The sequence below is a fragment of the Nicotiana tabacum genome, chromosome 23 (genome assembly GCF_000715075.1).
Source record: "Nicotiana tabacum cultivar K326 chromosome 23, ASM71507v2, whole genome shotgun sequence".
In the NCBI taxonomy this organism is placed as follows: Eukaryota; Viridiplantae; Streptophyta; class Magnoliopsida; order Solanales; family Solanaceae; genus Nicotiana; species Nicotiana tabacum.
The window spans coordinates 68,701,275-68,720,480 of NC_134102.1; the positions used below are offsets into that span (position 1 = coordinate 68,701,275).

General features: G+C 40.6%; 1 protein-coding gene, 1 non-coding gene and 1 pseudogene across 2 annotated transcripts; 2 read left to right on the forward strand and 1 right to left on the reverse strand.

Moving 5' to 3' along the window:
* The first annotated feature begins 189 nt into the window (after positions 1-189).
* LOC107832386 (plastidal glycolate/glycerate translocator 1, chloroplastic) lies at positions 190-3,672 on the forward strand. Its single transcript, XM_016660227.2, has 8 exons — positions 190-607; positions 701-1,016; positions 1,398-1,659; positions 1,745-1,860; positions 2,133-2,242; positions 2,608-2,785; positions 2,892-3,021; positions 3,127-3,672. The coding sequence occupies exons 1-8, from the start codon at positions 329-331 to the stop codon at positions 3,275-3,277; spliced, it is 1,542 nt and encodes a 513-aa protein (XP_016515713.1). The 5' UTR covers positions 190-328; the 3' UTR covers positions 3,278-3,672.
* Positions 3,673-3,990: 318 nt separating this feature from the next.
* Positions 3,991-6,794, reverse strand: LOC107832387 (premnaspirodiene oxygenase-like; annotated as a pseudogene).
* A 12,082-nt stretch (positions 6,795-18,876) lies between these two features.
* TRNAV-UAC (transfer RNA valine (anticodon UAC)) lies at positions 18,877-18,949 on the forward strand. The gene has a single exon. It is a non-coding gene; the product is annotated as a tRNA-Val (tRNA).
* The last annotated feature ends 257 nt before the right edge of the window (positions 18,950-19,206 follow it).

The window sequence follows — 19,206 nt, forward strand, 5'->3', positions numbered from 1 at the left end:
AAACAAAAATATTAGATTTCGAGTTTCGACAAAGAAAAAAGCATGGAATTGCTATTTCCGTTTATATAAATATATTACATTTTCTCTTCTTCTGTTTAATATTTTTCGAAAAATTGAGCCCCCAATAATTTCACTAGAGACAAAAAGGCAACGAACAAAACTGTTTCTACTTTGGTAAGAGGCAAAAAAGAGTCACTCTTGTATGTGTGATGGAGGGAATAAGAATCATCTTCTAATTAAGTAACTCCCTTTCATGTCCACACAAATTTCTCACTAAATCAGTTCAAAAAATGGTTCCAACTACATTCTCTACTTCCCAAGAATCACCATGGCAACAGCTTCAGCTGTTCCAAAGACTTTACCTTCATTTCTTCCCAATCTCCCTTACCCAAGAACAGGAACTCTCTCTCAAATAAAGTTGAAATCCTTACAAACCCCACATAGAGTCCTTTCTCAGCAGCCCCATTTGAGCTCTAATGGAGTTCAAATCATCCCTACCAAGAGAAATGAAATGGGTGTTAAGAGAACTCACGCTAGTAGAAGATTTCTTCTAGTCAGGTCCATGGGATCAGATAGTAGTATTACCTCCACAGGGTTATCAAACAAGGCAAAAAAATTGAGACTTATTCTCTGTGATATTATGTAATTTTGATTGGATAGCTTGAGTTTTGATGTTTTTTGGGTGTTTGTTTTGCTGTAGGTGGTGGGAGTATTGCATTTAGTAGTTTCACTTGGAATCATACTGGCCATGGATAAGTTGTTAAAGAAAGCATTTGTGGCTGCTGCTATTAAGTTCCCAAGTGCTTTATTTGGAATGTTTTGCACATTTACTGTGTTAATGGCTCTTGACTCTGTTGTTCCTAAGGCTGCAGCAGGATTGATGAACTTCTTTGAGCCTGCACTTTTGTTTATCCAGAGATGGCTCCCATTGTTTTATGTACCTTCGTTGGTTGTTCTCCCTCTTGCTGTCAAGGATATTCCTGCAGCTTCTGGGGCCAAGATTTGTTTCATTCTAGGTACAATATCTTCATTCTATTGAATAAATTAAAAGGCAAAACTTTTGGTTCTTTTGCAGAAAGAGCTTGTAAGATCATCTAACTTGGTTTGATACCTATTTAGCTTCTACAAGCTCTTGCATTGGTAAATAATAATCACACTTTGAAGCTGGTGTGTATAAGAAAATGCTATTAGTTACTCATAGCTGAAGATCTTCCTATGAAATAAACAAAGTGTTTGGACATTCAACTCAAGGGCACATGTTTAGAGTTGAACATGTTTCTACTAAATTGATAAATTTATTCTTTAGTAAAGAATATATAGTGATAAAAAGGATGCAGCTTCTTTCTTGTTCTTCTCTCCCTCTACCACAATGTGTAACTAATTTTGGAGTTCTGCAGTTGGAGGCTGGTTGGCTTCACTTTGTGTTGCGGGTTTCACAGCTATAGCTGTGAGGAAAATGGTAAAGACCGAGATGATACCAGCTGAGCCCATGTCAAAGCCTTCTCCCTTTTCTTCTTTGGAGGTGTGGACTTGGAGTGGGATCTTTTTGGCGTCATTTGTTGGTGCACTTCTCTATCCAACAGCGCTGGGAACAAGTGCTAGAACATGCTTACCCTTTCTACTTTCATCTACTGTATTAGGCTACTTAGTTGGGTCAGGGTATGATTCAGCATCTCAGCATGAATAAATACAATATTCAGTTTATTTTATCTGGCGTGTACATTCATAAGGTTTATATTCGCAGGCTTCCATTGGCTGTAAAGAAGGTTTTCCATCCGATTATCTGCTGTGCAGTCTCAGCAGATCTTGCAGCAATTGCTTTTGGATATCTTTCTCGGTCTGGACTTGATCCAGTTCTTGGTGAAGATCTTACTTCTATGTTATATATTTACTCATTTTCTTATGCTTACATTTGTATCTGATAAGTTAACTACTAACTATATCAACTTAGATTGGTATTTTGACTTAGTAGGAATGCCCATAACAGTTCTGTGATTGGAGTTTCATCATTGGCCTTAGGCTTTTGATCAGGCAGAAACTCATGAGGTTGCAAGATATCGGATGTTGTAAACAACATTATTTGCTCCATTCAGCTAATCAAAGTTGTACTTTCGCCTTGCTAATTTATTCAGGGGATTATCTTACAAAGGCCGCATCTAATCCTGGAGCTGGTGACATTCTCATGGGATTTTTGGGATCAGTCATTATCTCCTTTGCCTTCTCAATGTTCAAGCAGAGAAAGGTAATTAAAAATGAACTGCAACTAAGGCTGCTAACAGGAAGGAAATTTAAAGTAACTGAGGAATTTTATTGTTTGCTGGAGAGGGTGTATATTGCACAAGAATGGAACAAAACAAGAAAAATGAGCAAATTACTAATGATATGAAAGATAAAAGAACAACGAAATTCCAAAACCTGGCGGTTGATATATTTTGGAGTTGTTTTGCTTGTCCTGCACTTTTCTTACAAACATAACCTTTTCCTTTTACCCCTCACCTTCCTGACTTGTTGCAGCCAGGGTATGTATGACGGGTGGTCCTTCAGAGGATTCACGCTCTCACCTGTCCCTGTCTTTGCTTATGCTAATTAACTATTTTCTACTCCCAGCTTGTTAAACGGCATGCTGCTGAGATTTTCAGCTCTGTCATTATAGCAACGCTATTTTCGCTATATTCTACCGCTCTCATTGGACGGCTGATTGGGTTGGAGCCAAATTTAACTGTATCAATCCTACCACGATGCATAACTGTCGCACTAGCTCTCAGCATTGTTTCTTTCTTTGAAGGTCAGGAATATTTCATCTTTTCTATGAAAACTTGACTAATCATGGATTATCTGGAAATAAAGAGTGAAAAAGAAGCTGAAATGTTCTTACGTGTGTAAATATTCAGGTGCGAATTCATCTCTCACAGCAGCTGTTGTTGTACTAACTGGTTTGGTGGGAGCAAATTTTGTTCAGGCAGTGCTGGATAAACTTGGCTTCAATGATCCGATTGCTCGAGGAATTGCAACTGCGTCAAGGTAGGAACCATTTTTATGTTTGAGAAAAACCATGCATTAAAAATTAGAAGAAGATCCAAGCCAGATAATATTGCTCTAACATGACCATTTTCTCCTGCTTTTAAGTGCTCATGGGCTCGGAACAGCAGCTTTGTCAGCAAAGGAACCTGAAGCGCTTCCATTCTGTGCTATTGCATATGCCCTCACTGGTATATTTGGTTCCCTTGTGTGCTCTGTTCCCGCAGTAAGACAGAGCCTACTGGCAATTGTCGGTTGAACTGGCAGTCTTCACATCCATCTTTTCTTCATACCAATTCGATTATTCTTTTCGGATGATGCCAGCAAAATCATCTCAGCTAAGGTTCACAAGGTAATCAATGACGCGCTGTTTCTTGACAATGTTGAAAGGGAAGATGTATGATGGTGTTTATAAAGTTTTCATTGTTTTTGGATCATTCAATGATTAGGAACTTTCCTGTCTATCTATCTTTGGGTTTACTTAGGATCTGTATAGAGGTAAATATCCACCCCACCTTTGTATTTTTGTTTTCTCTTGTAAATTGGCATGAATTGCTGCTTCTATCGTGAAAGTAAGCACATCTGAAATAACATGAAACCCATGTGCATTTGTGATCTTAATTATATTCTAGAATGAAGTGGAATTGTTGTAAATTTCATGGGATAATGCATTGTTCGTCTGGACTAAGGGTAATCTGAAAAAGACATGGGCTATGTTTAACAAATCCCCTAGAAGTTTGCAGCCAAGACTGATGCTCTCTTCGTTCAGAAAACACAATAAGGTGCAAACCCGTCCTGCCGCTTCCCCTTTTAGTTTTTTCTTCTTCTTAATCTCCAGCTATGAATTAAGAATAATGCAAGCAAAGTCAGAACTAGCTTTGCAAACGAGACAAAGACCTATGGTCGAAGTTATATTAGCAAACTACTGCCCTCTTCACCCAAAGAAACAGAACAAAGCATGACAGTCAACAATTATTTAAAGCATTGTCCTTCATTATTACAAACAAAAATCCGAATACTGAATAGCAAACAAAACCTATATAGAAAGTGTTCTTGTATTAATACAAAGAGCTAGACTAGACCTGGTCAATGTTTTCTCTCAGGTTGCCTACTAACTGCAACTAAGCCTCTAACTGGGGATGAAACCCCAACTTACTTCCTTAAAACTGCATGATTCTAACCAAGATCAATCATTAACAGCCCTCCACCATCACTCTTCTGCACTTAGAAAGATGAAATAGGATTTGTTAATTTTCGCACGGGATACATTTTTTAGAATGATGAAATGGGATTTTGCAGAGTCTAAAAAGGCAACAACACATTATAAAACTATGCTAATGACAGTTTGTGTCAATATTATGACAAATCATGTGGAATGGCAATCAAGTAAAGATGTTTTTTCCTAGTTGCAGATATTCCACATGTTTCAGTCATATCTAGATCCTCTGGTTCTAGTCCACAAGGAAGTCTCCAATCAAAGTGGTAAAGCAACTGTGCTAAGGGATACACAACATTAGCTAAACCGAAATGCATTCCTGGACAAATCCTGCTTCCTGCACCAAATGGAATAAATTGGTAATGATTTCCATTGAAATCCACAGAACTGTTTTCAAATCTCTCGGGCACAAAATTTTCAGGATCGTCCCAACTTTCAGGATCTCTTGCAATGGCCCAACCATTAACTATCACTTTGGCTTTATAAGGAATAGTGTATCCATCAATTTCTGTTTCTTCCCTGCATTCCCTAAGTCCCAAAAGAGGAGATGCAGGGTGTAACCGTAGTGTTTCGTTAATCACTAACTTTAGATACTGCAACTCGTCGAGATCATTGTCATCCAAATCTTTCTTTCCTCTACAAACCCATCGCACTTCTGCCTGTGCTTTGGCCATGACATTTGGATTCTTCATCAGTTCAGACAATGCCCATTGAATTGTTGTTGATGAAGTTTCAGTTCCACCGAAGAACATGTCCTACATCATTGATGTTTAACTATTAATTTGCCAAATGATAGGACTAACTCAAACCAGCACTTGAAATATGTATTAAGTTAAGAAATCCTGTATACATCACATTTTATGTAATGTTATGCCATATATGGAGTTTAAGAAACAAAAGAAAGACTTTGACACACGAGATGGATATATCTAAAGTACCAACAAATTGTCCTCACTACCAAAAGAAAAGGAAACATACTCTTTGGTTTGATGAGAGAGAGAGAGAGAGAGAGAGAGAGAGAGAGAGAGAGAGAGAGAGAGAGAGAGAGAGAGAGAGAGAGAGAAGCCATCTTCATGAGATGGAACAAAACTTACAAGAATGACTGCTTTGAGGTTGTCATTTGTCATTGAAAAATGAAGTTCATCACTCTCCATAACTCTGAGAAAAACATCAATCAGATCTTCACCCCCAAACTCACCATTGCCCTTTTTCCCATTTGCTAGATTTTCTTTATGCTCATTAATAATTTTCTCCAATATTACATCAATCTTTTGATGCATATTCATCAATCTGTTTCTCATTCCACAAATTTTGTGAAGTAATATCCAAGAAGGAAAGAAATCTGCCACATCAAACCCGACTAACAAGGGCAAGTACTTCCCTCATCATCATTAGCAAATCATCTCGATCTTCCCATACTTTTCCGAAAGCTGATCTACAAATCACGGAGCTGGTAAGTTGAAGAGCCTTTTCAGTCATGTTAATCACAGTATTTGGCGTGGAACAAATTGATGTAACAAGATTATGAACCTCGTCTTGTCGAACTAAACTAAATGACTTAACCATCTTTGGACCGAGGAGCTCTGAAATGCATATTTTACGCATATGTTTCCAGTAATCCCCATATTCTGCAAATACAATGTCCTTTTGACTGTAAAAAACTATATCAGATGGCATAAGCTTTGGCCTAGTTGCAAAAGAAAGGTCATGAACTTTTAGAACTTGTTTGGCCAAGCGAGGCGATGATACTACAACTGCATGAACTTCCCCTAGCTGCAAGTACATCAGTGGACCATATTTTCTGGTTAAATTTCTAAGAGCATGATGTGGAAGTGCTCCAATTAAGTGATGCATGCTTCCAATAAGGGGCAATTTCCATGGACCTGGTGGCAATCTTTTGTTACCCCTAGTTATCAGTTTTTTCCATTTCCTAACGAAAATAAAGAGGAAAAGGAAAAGCAAGAATGAAATTAAGTTGAAATGAATCTCCATATTATCAAAGAAAGGAAGAGAATGAAAATTTTATTGGATATTTCTTAGTTAGATAGCACCTGATTTATAATGACTTCGTTTCATTTGATGAAGATGTTGCTTTCAATATGAACAGAGAAATCATGAAAAGAGATGGTAGTTGATTAGCGAAAGCTAATAAGGTAATCCCACATATCTTTTATCAATATATTTTGGTGATTAGAATAAATAAATGAGGAGATTATCGCTCGGATTTGGTGTCACAATCACAGAACAGTTACCTAAATAAATGAATTTGAGAATACCTGTAGATGTATATAGAAATTACTGTGCTGGAGTTCCAAAATGCTCTTTATGTGAACTTCAGCCTAGCATGATGAAGTTTCCGAAATTTAACCTTTTCTCACATTTTAAACATCAGAATAACCAGTGGCAATTCAAATCTTAATGCAATATACACCCAAAGATTTCCTCTCAGTTTAGGGTTTATCTCCTTCACCAGCGGCACTTCCCAATCTGCAGCAAACCTGTTTTAAATTAGGCATTGTAAACCCTATCTCTTTAGGGGTCTGCAATGGTAAAATATTCTGCTTAATATCTGCTATTGTGGACTTTTAACTTGTTCTTTCTTTAGTCTACTGCTGGTGTTTGCTTAGGCTCTAAGGGAATTTTGGGATGATTAGTGATTTTGTGAAGTTGCTTCTGCCATACTGATTCAGGATTTTTTTAATAAAAAATTGAGTTATGGCTATCATTATGACGATAATATCAGTGTTAAATAAGCTTTCTCAGTTTGTTTTCCAGTTGGCTTTGACTATTTAAACATCGTTCATTTTGATTCTTTCATGTTTGTTTGCTTCTTTAGGGTAGTATATTGAGGTATAATGGAACTAAACAACAACAACCCAGTATAATCTCACTAGTGGATCTGGGGGAGGATAGTGTATACGCAGATCTTACCCCTTACCCCTTACCCCTACCATGAGATATAGAGGCTGTTTCCAACAGAGAGCAACCCCTCTTGTCAAAATATTGGTGCCTATTGGAAACTAATTTTTGACAAATATTGATGCCTAGCTGATCCTTTTCAACAAAATTTTACTTTTGTTTGATATACATTAAAGAGTAAGAATGAATTTAAGTTGAAATGAATCTCCATATTATCATAGAAAGGAAGAGAAAGAAAGTTTTATTGGATATATTTCTTACTTAGATAGCTGCCTAATTTATACTCGCCTAATTCATTTGAAGAAAATGTAATTGGTATTGTTTACCCGTAAAACGGTACAGTTTAATTCGTTATGTGGTTTATAGACAAGCAAACTGATTTGATCCAAAAATAATAAATAAATAAGATTGAAAACAAAAATTAGCAGTTAAAATCGAAGGAAATGACAAGCTTAGCTTCGAGAGCAATGCCTCCGAGGACAGAAATAAGAATAATGTAAAAGAGAAAATAAAGTTATCTGATTAAGCTTGTGAATGAAATATAACATAAGTTTTGCCAAGAATTTCGTGTCTTATAATGGCTGTTCAACATACTATTTATAACTACACCTAGGGAAGCAAGATCCTAGGATCAAGCCCCTCTTAAATGACAATAAAGGGGTTATTGATGAATATGTAACGGCGGGCTATGAATGCAAATATTCTTTACAACGACTGCCCATTTAATGACAGGGAATATTCTTCATTAAATGTTATCCGATGGCAAACGTTCGATCTGCTCACGTTGATCATGTCCATTCGGGGTCTATCCGATGCCAACTGTTGTTGTTATTCCCGGTACGAGTTGTTACTTGATTTACTTTCTACCTGTCTTAGGTTCCACGTGTCACGCTACTATTTGATCATTTAATATAAAACCAATTTTACCTTATATAGATAGTCCCCTGCTTTCCGGTGGCATATCTTTGTGTCACTAGGAAGTTGGTGAAGATCCCTTTCTTGGCTAGAAATCTTCTGAAAACCTTCTGAACAGTCTCTGACGCTTGAAAGGACGCACGTCTTCTTGTATTTAATACTCCGAACATGTGTTGCCTCACGATTTAGCAATATTTTCGGTGGTTCTTGAGGTAATCATGACCACAATTTTTGCCGTCTATATCTTTACTTATACTCATCATTTTACCTCTTTTACTTCTAAAAATTTCTTAAGTTCATCATCTTCTTTGTACTTAATCTCCTTCTACTTTCATCTTTTTCTGACTTTCTTCAAAAAAACTTCACTACCTTTTATACTACCATGGCTTCTTTTACTGAATCTTTCGAAAACTCTGGTCTTCTCTTTGGTGGAGGCCCGAAGAGAAATAAAGACAAAGAGGTTGATGTTGACGTTGAGCCTCCCACGGTAAACACCATTATACTCAATCACCTGAGCATCGTCAATGACTTCCAAGAGAAGTTCCACTATGCGTCTTTACAGACTTGGACCGTTAGCAGGTACCCCTCCTCTATTCGCCCTTCCAGTATTCCTACTGTGAAAAAGGACTGCAACTGCCTAGACCTTAACATCCTTGCTCCGGATTTGATAGAGCGGATTACCTTCACCAAGGAAGGTTTTACGTATGTCTATACGTATCCCTTCACCTTGGGTCTGTTTTCTTTGAGCGGAGGGCTCGCCCCCGTGATCTTGGACCTGTCACCGTTACCAGGTCTGCTTGGCACAAGTAGACCTTTCTTTCTATGTGGCGAACAATGACTTATTTACGTTAGTTGTGTACGGAGACTGGGAAAATCCTAACTCTGGCACACGTGATAAATCTCTATTCCCTCAAAATCTTCTGTGGGGGAGTAATAAATTTCAGCAAACGTGGCCATCACGCCCTTCTCACCGGCATGGAAGATGACAGTGACCGTGCATGGATGGAGCGGTTTATCATCATTGCTATCAGGGATATCATCCCGACCACAGCTCCATTTTTTCCTAAATCATGGAGTCGTTCACGTAAGTTTGTAATTTATTCATCTCTTTCCTTTATAAAAAGATCGTTTCCCATTATTGTTGACCCCTTTGTTTCCGTTGTTTCAGCTACTCGATGGACACCACCACGGGTTTAAGGCCTGGACCAGTAGGTTCAGAAGATTCTGGATATTACAATGCCAGAAACTCGTCGGTGGAAGGAGATGGCCCCCAAATATGGGTGGAAGGACAAGAACCACGGTAAACTGAGTCCTTCTTCCTTTTGCCTCTATATGTACACAAGTAAATTTGCTAACTATATCTTTTGCTTGATTCAGGACTCCTGCAGGGCTGTGTCACCTGCCCCGAGGCTGATGTTTTGGCTGACCCCACGGAGGCTGTGAGATTATTACAAAGTGCTCTCGCTCGAATCGGTGCCTCGGATCTGCTTCTGGTGGAGGCACTTCCTCTCAATATCCCCAGTCAGAGAACAACCAACCAAAAATGCCATGTTCTTCCTCGGCTGGGGATAAGAAAAAGAAAATAAAGAAGGACACAATCGAGTCGGCCGCAGTTACAGTGGTTATTGAAGATGACAAGGAAGCAGTGATGAAGATGCTTCCCTTCAAAAGAGACAACGATCTTCATCAGCTCAACCGAATGCTCAACCGGTATAGCTTAAAATCCCAACTAAGGGCGAGGTCCGAGAACTTTGGGGTAAAATGGAGATAGTAGAGGATGTTGATTCTCTCTTTCCGACCCCTATTTCTATTTCTGGTCCCGGGAGGTTAGACCCCGGGCCTCTTCTGCTTTCGGTCGATGAGCAACAAATAATTAGTGTTGCTCTCGTTGCAGCTGCTTCTCAACCTTCAACGCCCACAACTTCATGCCCCTCTACACCATTTGCACCCTCACCACCAGCACCCACTGCATCTCCTCCACCAACAATAGACGCTCGAGATGAGGGTGCTTCACCCCCTTCTATAGATCCCTGATGGAGGAGGAGTGCCACTCTTTCGGTTTCGAAGGGGTGCCATCTGCTGTCCAGGCCACTGGAGCTCGCCAACTACCTAAAGCCACTAGCTTCAGAGAATGATAAGAAGAAAATACACTCTCTTTCAGGGGAGTGTCTGTTGAATAACGCAATGCATAATGCGGCATCAGTATCGTACTTGCTCTCTTATTGCTTGTTTTTTACTTATCTATTGTAACGGGGTTTCTAACCTCGATATAATTTTTATAGACCAACTCCCTTGCTTCCGAGGGCCTTCAATGATTAATTTTTTATAAATAAGGATGTGTCTCCGAACGGGATCAACTGTTGGTCGAAAGGAATCAAGTTGTTGCGCGCCTCTTGGTGCTGGAGGCAAAAGTTGTGGAGGGTGATCTTGAGGCCCGGTTGCAGCAAAGTGAGCAAGAAGTGATGGCCCACAACCAAGAAGCCACTCAATTATATACACAACTCCAAGATGCTAAGGCTAAGTGGGCTGAGCTTCAAGATGCGGTGCTTGCTGCCGCCCAGCGCGAGTCTACCTCAGTTGAACATGTGAATAACTTGGAGGCAGCGTTGAGTTCCAAAATCAAGGAGGCTAATGCCGTCGAGGAGAAGAGGCCAGGATGTAGGAGAGATTCAAGAAGATCATGGAGCAAAACCAGCTCCATCTTTCTACAATCCGTGATTTTGATTCTAGCCTCGTCGCCACGAGAATCGAGAAGGATAGCCTTTAGGCCGAGGTTGACAAGCTTAAGGCAAAGCTTCAACACCAAGGGTATTCCTCGTATTTGAAAAGACATATGTTATGTATCATATGAGGAGAAAAACCTTGGAGGAGGCCAAAGCGGGCATCGTTGATAACGCCCGAGCACTGGATTTAACCGCTTGAGAATATCTCCCTGCTCAGCCTGATACAACAGACTCTTCGAGCACTGGTTCTGAGTATTCGGGAACCGAGGATGAACTTGGAGAGAATGATGATGAAGGCTCAGGTCCCGAACCGGCGACTGATCCACCCACTTTCTCGGGTCTCGTAGTCCCGGTTTTTGTGTAATCCTTGTAGTCGTATCCAATACTGTTCTCCCCCAGTGTTCGAATGCGAAGTATGCGAATTGGAATACTGAAAATCTTGCTTCGTTGGTTGAAACACTTGTGAACGGTTGAATAGTCTTTGGTTAGGTGGCAAGCTTTACTTCCCATTAGGAACTTGCCATCGAGACAAAGATTATTTAACCATCCCGTAGTGGTTTATCATTTCAATGCCTTGTCATTTAAAGGTCTTAACTTTTTCGATGATGCTTCCTTCGTAGTATGTTTTCCGTTGCTGCCTCGTTAAAAACCTTGCCAGAAAAACCTGACTGGGACAAAATATGGTCGAAGGAAAAAAGAGTGCAGTACATACTTTCAATAGAGATAGGATCCATCAGTAATAATACCTTTTGAGGTGAGTCACGTTCCAATTGCTGGGCAATTTGGCTCCATCCTGATTTTCCAGCTCGTACGATCCTTTGCTGGTGACAGCTAAAACCTGGTAGAGGCCTTTCCATGTCGGACCCAGCTTCCCAGCATTGATTTCTCGAGTGTTCTGACTAACCTTTCTCAAACCCAAGTCTCCTACTTTGAAGTAATGGAGATTGGCCTTTCGATTATAGTGTCTTTCCATCCTTTGCTTCTGATCCTCCATCCTCATGTGTGCCAAGACCCTGCGTTCATCGAGCAGATCCAGCTTTACCATCAATGCCTCATTATTTACTTCTTCATTTGCTGGGGGAAACCGTAAGGTTGTTTACCCTACTTCCACTGGGATCAGAGCTTTCGCGTTGTATACGAGAGAGAAAGGTGTCTCTCAAGTGCTCTATTTTGCCGTCGTCTGGTACGTCCATAGCACGCCCGGTAACTCTTTGGGGCCACTTGCCTTAAACTGCTTCTAACCTCTTTTTGAGGTCTTGGATAATCACCTTATTGGTCGATTCCGCCTGTCTATTAGCGCTCGGATGGTATGGTGAGGATGTAATCCTCTTAATTTTTAGTTCTTCGAGAAATTTTGTGACTTTGGAGCCTATGAACTGTAATCCGTTATCGCAGGCAATTTTCTTCGGTATTCCGAATTGGCAGATTATGTATTTCCATAGGAAGTCGATCACTTTGCGTTCACCGATCTTTTGGTAAGGACCTGATTCAACCCATTTAGTGAAGTAATCAGTTAAAATTAAAAGGAACCTTACCTTTCCAAAGGAACCTTACCTTTCCGGGACCCGGTGATAACAGACCAACTATATCCAACCCCCATTTCATGAATGACCATGGGGACAGTACCGAATGCAAGAGTTACACCGGTTGGTGCACTAATTGTGCATGGCGCCGACACTTGTCGCATTTCTGAACGAACATCTTTGTGTCTTGTTCCATCTGGGGCCAGTAGTATCCTACCCTAACCAGCTTTAGTACCAACAAATCTGCATCGGGATGGTTCTCGAAAATTCCTTCATGGACCTCTGTCATCACGTAGTCCTCCTCCGAGGCTCCTAAATTTCGGGTCAACTGGCCTTGGTACTATCTCCTATATAATTGCCCAACCATGATGCAGTAGTGAGCCGCTTTGGTATGTAGTGCCCGGGATGTCTTCGAGTCTTCGGGAAACTTGCCATGCCAAAGATATCTGATGAACTCATTCCTCTTGTCCCAGACTAGGTTAGTTGTATTTACTTCATAGTAATCGTCCACATCAATTACCGAATGCAGAAGTTGAACGACAGTACCAGAGTCAGATCCTTTCATCTCCGTAGACGACCCCAAATTAGCCAATGCATTTTCATTTACATTTTCTTCTGTCAGAATGTGTGTGATTGACCACTCCCTGAATCGTGCAAGCAATGCCTGAACTTTATTCAGGTACGACTTCATGTGTTCCTCCTTTGTGTCAAAAATTTCATACACTTGATTTACTACCAGTTGGGAATCACATTTGATCTTTATGACCTCGGAGCCAAGTCCCCGGGCCAGTTCGAGCCCTACAACCAAAGCCACATACTCGGCTTCATTATTAGTTAATGGAACAGTCTTAATGGCCTACCTCAGGGTTTTCCCTGAGGGCGTGATTAGAACCACCCCGAGCCCGGACCCTTTCACATTGGAAGCTTCATCCGTGAACAAGGTCCACACTCCCGATGTCGTTTCCGACACCAGAACAGCTTCTTTAGCAGCCATGGGCAATAACCCAGGATTGAAATTGGCCACAAAGTCGGCCAAAACTTGTGATTTGATCGCAGTCCTAGGCTTGTATTCAATATCGAACGCACTAATTTCGACTGCCCATTTGGCCAGCCAGCCTGACAACTAAGGCTTGTGAAGAACATTCCGCAAGGGGAAGGTTGTCACAACGACTATCGGGTGGCACTGAAAATAAGGCCTAAGCTTTCCAGAGGCAACTACGAGAGCTAAGGCCAGCTTTTCGAGGCGCGGATAACGAGTCTCCACTCCTGATAAAATTTTACTAACATAATAGATAGTAAATTGCGTACCTTCGTCCTCTTGGACTAGAACGACACTTACCTCTACTTCCGAGACCGCTATAGATATATTAGCAATTGTTCACCTTCCCCCTTTTGATAGTAACAAGGGGAGTTGATAGATAACGTTTCAGGTCTTTCAAAGCTTGCTGACATTCTGAAGTCCATTCGAAATTGTTCTTCTTATTCAGAAGTGAGAAGAAGTGATGACACTTTTCAGAGGATCGAAAGATGAACTTGCTTAAAGAGGCCAATCTTTCGGTTAACCTCTGTACTTCTTTTACGCTCGTTAGCTAATCCGGGATATCTTCGATGGATTTGATTTTGTCAGGATTCAACTCGATCCCTCTCTGCGAGACCAAGAAACCCAAGAACTTGTCGGAGTCAACCCCAAACGCATATTTTTCTGGGTTGAGCTTCATGTTATGCTTCCTCAAGATATCGAAGGTCTCTTGGAGGTGTTTTAAGTTATCACCTGCATTCAAAGACTTGTCTAACATATCATCTATATACACTTCCATTGTTTTTCCTATTTGCTTCTCGAACATCTTGTTCATGAGCCTCTAATAAGTGGCTCTGGCATTTTTAAGCCCAAATGATATCACGTTATAACCGTATGTGCCAAAGTTCGTTTTGAACAAAGTTTTTTCCTGATCCTTCGGGTTCATCTTTATTTGATTGTACCAGGAGTAAGCATCAAAGAAACTCATTAACTCGTGCCCGGTCCTTTCTTCGATCATTTGATTAATGTTTGGCAATAGGAACGAGTCTTTAGGGCATGCCTTATTTAAGCCTTTGTAATCTCTGCACATTCTAAACTTGTTATTCTTCTTTGGAACTACAACTACATTAGCTAACCATTCGGGATACTTTACCTCCCGTATTGAACCGATGTCGAGTAGTCATGTTACCTCTACTTTAACAAACTTGTTTCTGAACTCGACTATTAGGCGTTTCTTTTGCCTTACCAGAGGGAAGCTCTGGTCCAGGCTTAGCTTGTGCACGACCACCTCTAATGGGATACCTGTCATATCTGAGTGCGATCATGAAAAACAACCAACGTTAGCTTTAAGAAAATTAATAAATCCTGACCTGAGTTCGTGATTGAGTCACGTTCCCAAGTGAAACTTCCTTTCCAAGAATTCTTTGAACAAAGTCACTTGCTCGAGTTCTTCTGCCGTGGATTTGGTTGAGTCTGTCTCTTTCGGTACCTGAAAGTATCTCTTTACCTGGTGGGATTTCGACGACTCCTCGCCTTTATCATCTTCACTTGGCACATGATTATGCGTCGATTCCTGTAATTGCTATTTGCCGGTTTCCTTCTCTTTACTGCTGGAAATCAACACTGCGTTCATCTCTCTTGCTGCCGGTTGATCTCTTCTTATCTGCTTGATTCCTTTCGGAGTTGGAAATTTTAGTAGTTGGTGATGTGTTGATGGTACGTCTTTCATCTCATGAAATATGGCCTTCCGAGGATTATGTTATAACCCTTGTCGCCATTTACCACTTCGAATAAGGTGGTATTTGTTACCCCTTCAGCGTTCATGGGCAACAGGATCTCTCCTCGGGTTGTCACACTTGCCAAGTTGAACCCCGCGAGGAGTTTTGTTGCCGGAATGATAGTTCCAGTTAACTTTGCTTGTTCCAGCACTCTCCATTGAATGATATTGTTTGAGCTTCCTAGGTCAACCAAAACACGCTTAATCTTGAAATCTAAGACATAGAGAGATTACTAGGGCGTCGTTATGCGGCAAAAGAAAGCTGTCGGCGTCTTCCTCCGTGAAGGTGATGTCATCTTTTTCAACTTCCCGGAGTCTCTTGTTATGGGTCACTGATATTTTTGTTTTCTCGGCCGCCGAGAAGGTTAAACCATTGATTTCGTTCCCCTCCAAAAATCATGTTGATAGTCAACTAAGAAGGGTCTTCTCCTATCTTCGAGGGCTCTGCGTTGTCCTAGTTACGGCCATAATTGTTCTTGGCCCGATCGCTCAAGAACTCCTTGAGATGTCTGTTCTTCAACAACGTGGCCACCTCTACGTGCAGATGCCGGCAGTCCCCCGTTTTGTGGCCGTGAGTCCCATGATATTCACACCATAAGTTAGGATCCCTCTGGCTGGGATCTGATTTGATTGGCTTTGGGAATCGTGCTTCTTTGATATTCCTCATCGTCGATACCAACTCCACTACGCTGATATTGAAATTATAATCTAACAACCTGGGATATGTGGAATCTCGGGTCCCTGATACCTTTTTTTCTTGCAACGATCTATTATTCTGGTCACGATCAATTCTTATGTCGGGAGCAAACCTATCAGAGGACCCGAACCCTTTGTTGTTGCGTCCTTCAGTTCTCTCGTATGGAAAAAAGCGGCATTTAGAAGATTGTGGGTCTACATCAAAATCACCTTTGAACGTATCCCGATTCTTGTCTCAGTCCCACCCCTTGGTTGATGTTGGGAACCTGATCTAATCATCTTCTATCCTTATTTTCGACTCATAGCGGTTATGAACATTTGCCTATGCGGTCACTTAGAATTCGAGCAGGCTTTCCTTCAGCTTTCGAGAGGCGTCGGAGCTCCTTGGATTCAAACCCTTTGTGAACGCTTCCGCTGACCATTCATCTGGTAAGGCCAGTAGCAACATCCTCTCTTTCTGGAATTTGATCACGAATTCCCGCAATGATTCGGATTCACCTTGTGCAATCCTGAATATGTCCGCCTTCATGGCTTGGACCTTTCTGGCCCCGGCATGGGCCTTAATGAATGGATCTGCAAGCATTTCAAAAGAGTCAATTGAATGCTCGGTTAAGAGCGAATACCATGTCAAGGCCCCCTTCGTGAGGGTTTCTCCAAACTTTTTCAGTAGAACGGATTCGATCTCATGTTGAGCCAAATCGTTCCCTTTCACAGCCATTGTATAAGTTGTAATGTGCTCCTGAGGGTCTAAAGTCCTATCGTACTTTGGTATGTTTGGCATCTTGAATCGTTTCAAAATCAATTTCGGTGTTGCGCTCAACTTAAATAGTAACTGGGTGTACTTCTCAGATCTAGGCCCTTCAAAACTGGTGGTGCACCCGGAATCTGATCCATTCGGGCATGAAACTACTTCACGTTCTGATCCATCCGTTTATTCATTTCCCTCATAAATCTCATGAGCTCGGTTTTGAAGGGATCATTGCCATTATCATTACAAGATACTCTCCCGGTCCCCCCAGCACCATCAACCCTAGGGGTATTTTTATCAACTCTTTGAGCCGTCTGATTTGCAGGAACGCCAGGCGGAGACGGACCTCTTCCATTTGCATTGTTGGAAGCACCTGATAATGCTTGCTTCAATTCTGTCATGACCCTAATCCTGCCTTGATAGATGGCCCATGATGCCTTTATGTTGCTCTCTTAGGATCCTTACTATTTCCGCAACGTGTTCATCTTCCACATCATCGTGAGTTGGCTCCCGTACATGTCGGGGTTACTGTCGTCCACGGACCAGGGTTGCCTTATCCCCCTCATTGCGGGTGTCGCTGATTGAATCCTCGTGTTGAGGTAGATTTTCATATCCCTCAAAATTATGTGCGATGTTGACATCGTGAGCTTCCATTTTCGATATTTTGCTATAGAACAAAGAATCAAACAAGTTAGTAATAAACGCAAGGATCAACCCAATTACGCAATTGTCTAAGCCCCATTGTGGGTGCTAAATTGTTTACTCGTAAAACGGTATCGTTAAATTTGTTATGTGGTTTATAGACAAGCGAACCGATTTGATCCAAAAATGATAAATAAACAAGATTGAGAATAAGACTTAGCGGTTAAAATCGAAAGAAATGACAAGCTTGGCTTCGAGGGCAATGCCTCCGAGGATAGAAATAAGAATAATGTTAAAAAGCAAATAAAGTTATCAGATTAAGCTTCAGGATGAAATATAGTATAAGTTTTGCCAAGAATTTCGTGTCTTACAATGGCCATTCAGTCTACTATTTATAGCTACACCTAGGGAAGTAAGGTCCTAGGATCAAGCCCCTCTTAAATGATAATAAAGGGGCCATTGATGAATATGTAACGGCAGGCCATGAATGCAAATATTTTCTGCAACGGCTTCCCATTTAATGCTAGGGAGTATTCTTCATTGATGCTATCCGATGGCAAACATTCGATCTGCTCACGTTGATCATGCTCCCTTCGGGGTCTATCCGATGCCAACTGCAGTTGTTGTTCACGGTACATGTTATTACTTGATTTACTTTCTACTTGTTTTCGGTTTCACGTGTCACACTACTATTCGATCATTTAATATAAATCAATTTTACCATGTACAAGTACTAGTGGGAGATAAATGACAAGGAAAGATAAGTTGTGTGGTAAATGTTTCGACAAAGGGATACTTTTACGCAATCTTTGGCTGATTAAACAAGTTAACCATCATGTTGCCGTATCTTTTATCAATATATTTTGGCAATAAAAAGATTCAAATGATTTGATATCATCTAAATGTAAATTACTCGGATTTGGTGTCAAAATCACAGAAGAGGCCCCTAAATGGATGAATTTGAGAATACGTTTGCTTTAATGTGTGTACCTATATAGAGAGTAAACTTTCTTCACTAAAAGGATTTGTATGCATAAGTTTGAAGAATGTGCTTGCTTGTCAGCAATTGTTATATACCATCCGTCTAGGGTGTCATATAGGCGGGGTGAGTCAATTTTGGGCGGGTCAAAATAAATTGAGTCAATAAATAGACACTAAAAAAAATAAGCATTTTGATGAAGATATATAACATCATTCAAGTAAATACAGATTAAGATCGTAGAAACATGAGCTTGTGATATAGCTACGTCTAATTTCAGTCACTACACCAATTGATATGTACCATCAGTGATCCGTCCTTGTTTACATAGTTATCGGGCTGCGCCTCGCTTTCTTTTGATATAGATATTGCATTCCTAGAAGCTCAATGACGTTCCTCGTAACCTATTGCATATGTGTTTTGAATTGCTCATTAGTTAGAGTCCCTTGTCGAGACAAATGTTTATAATATTGGGTCATTTGTCACATTTCCTATGCATTCGTTTTTGTCTGTATATGTTGGACCATTATGTGCCCTTGTTGGTGTATATATAATATCTGTTAGGTATCAAGGTTACACGGTCCTACGGATTTTAAATCGTGACACGGTGGGTTTACACTTTTACAATGAAGAATTGCAGTGTCTGTACTTGCTCACTCTACCCATTTATATATATATTCACGCTAGGCATATAAAATGTACGTTGCTGTGGTGTAGTGGTTATCGCGTTAGTCTTACACACTAAAGGTCCCCAGTTCGATCCTGGGCAGCAACATTAATTGTGCATTTTTTTAATGTTTTGCTCACATGATAAGATAAAACTAGTCTTAGCTGTACCTTATATCAATAATAGAAAACAATGAACATCGGGATAAGATGATTGCCATTCTCAGGTATTTCTGTAATTTCACAAAAAATTAGCAACATAATTGGCTAAGAAAGGACAACCAAGTAAATTTTTATGTGTCTGACCAAATTACCCATTTCTCCCCTAGTAGCTTCACCCAATCGTTTGCAATTCCTAACATGCAA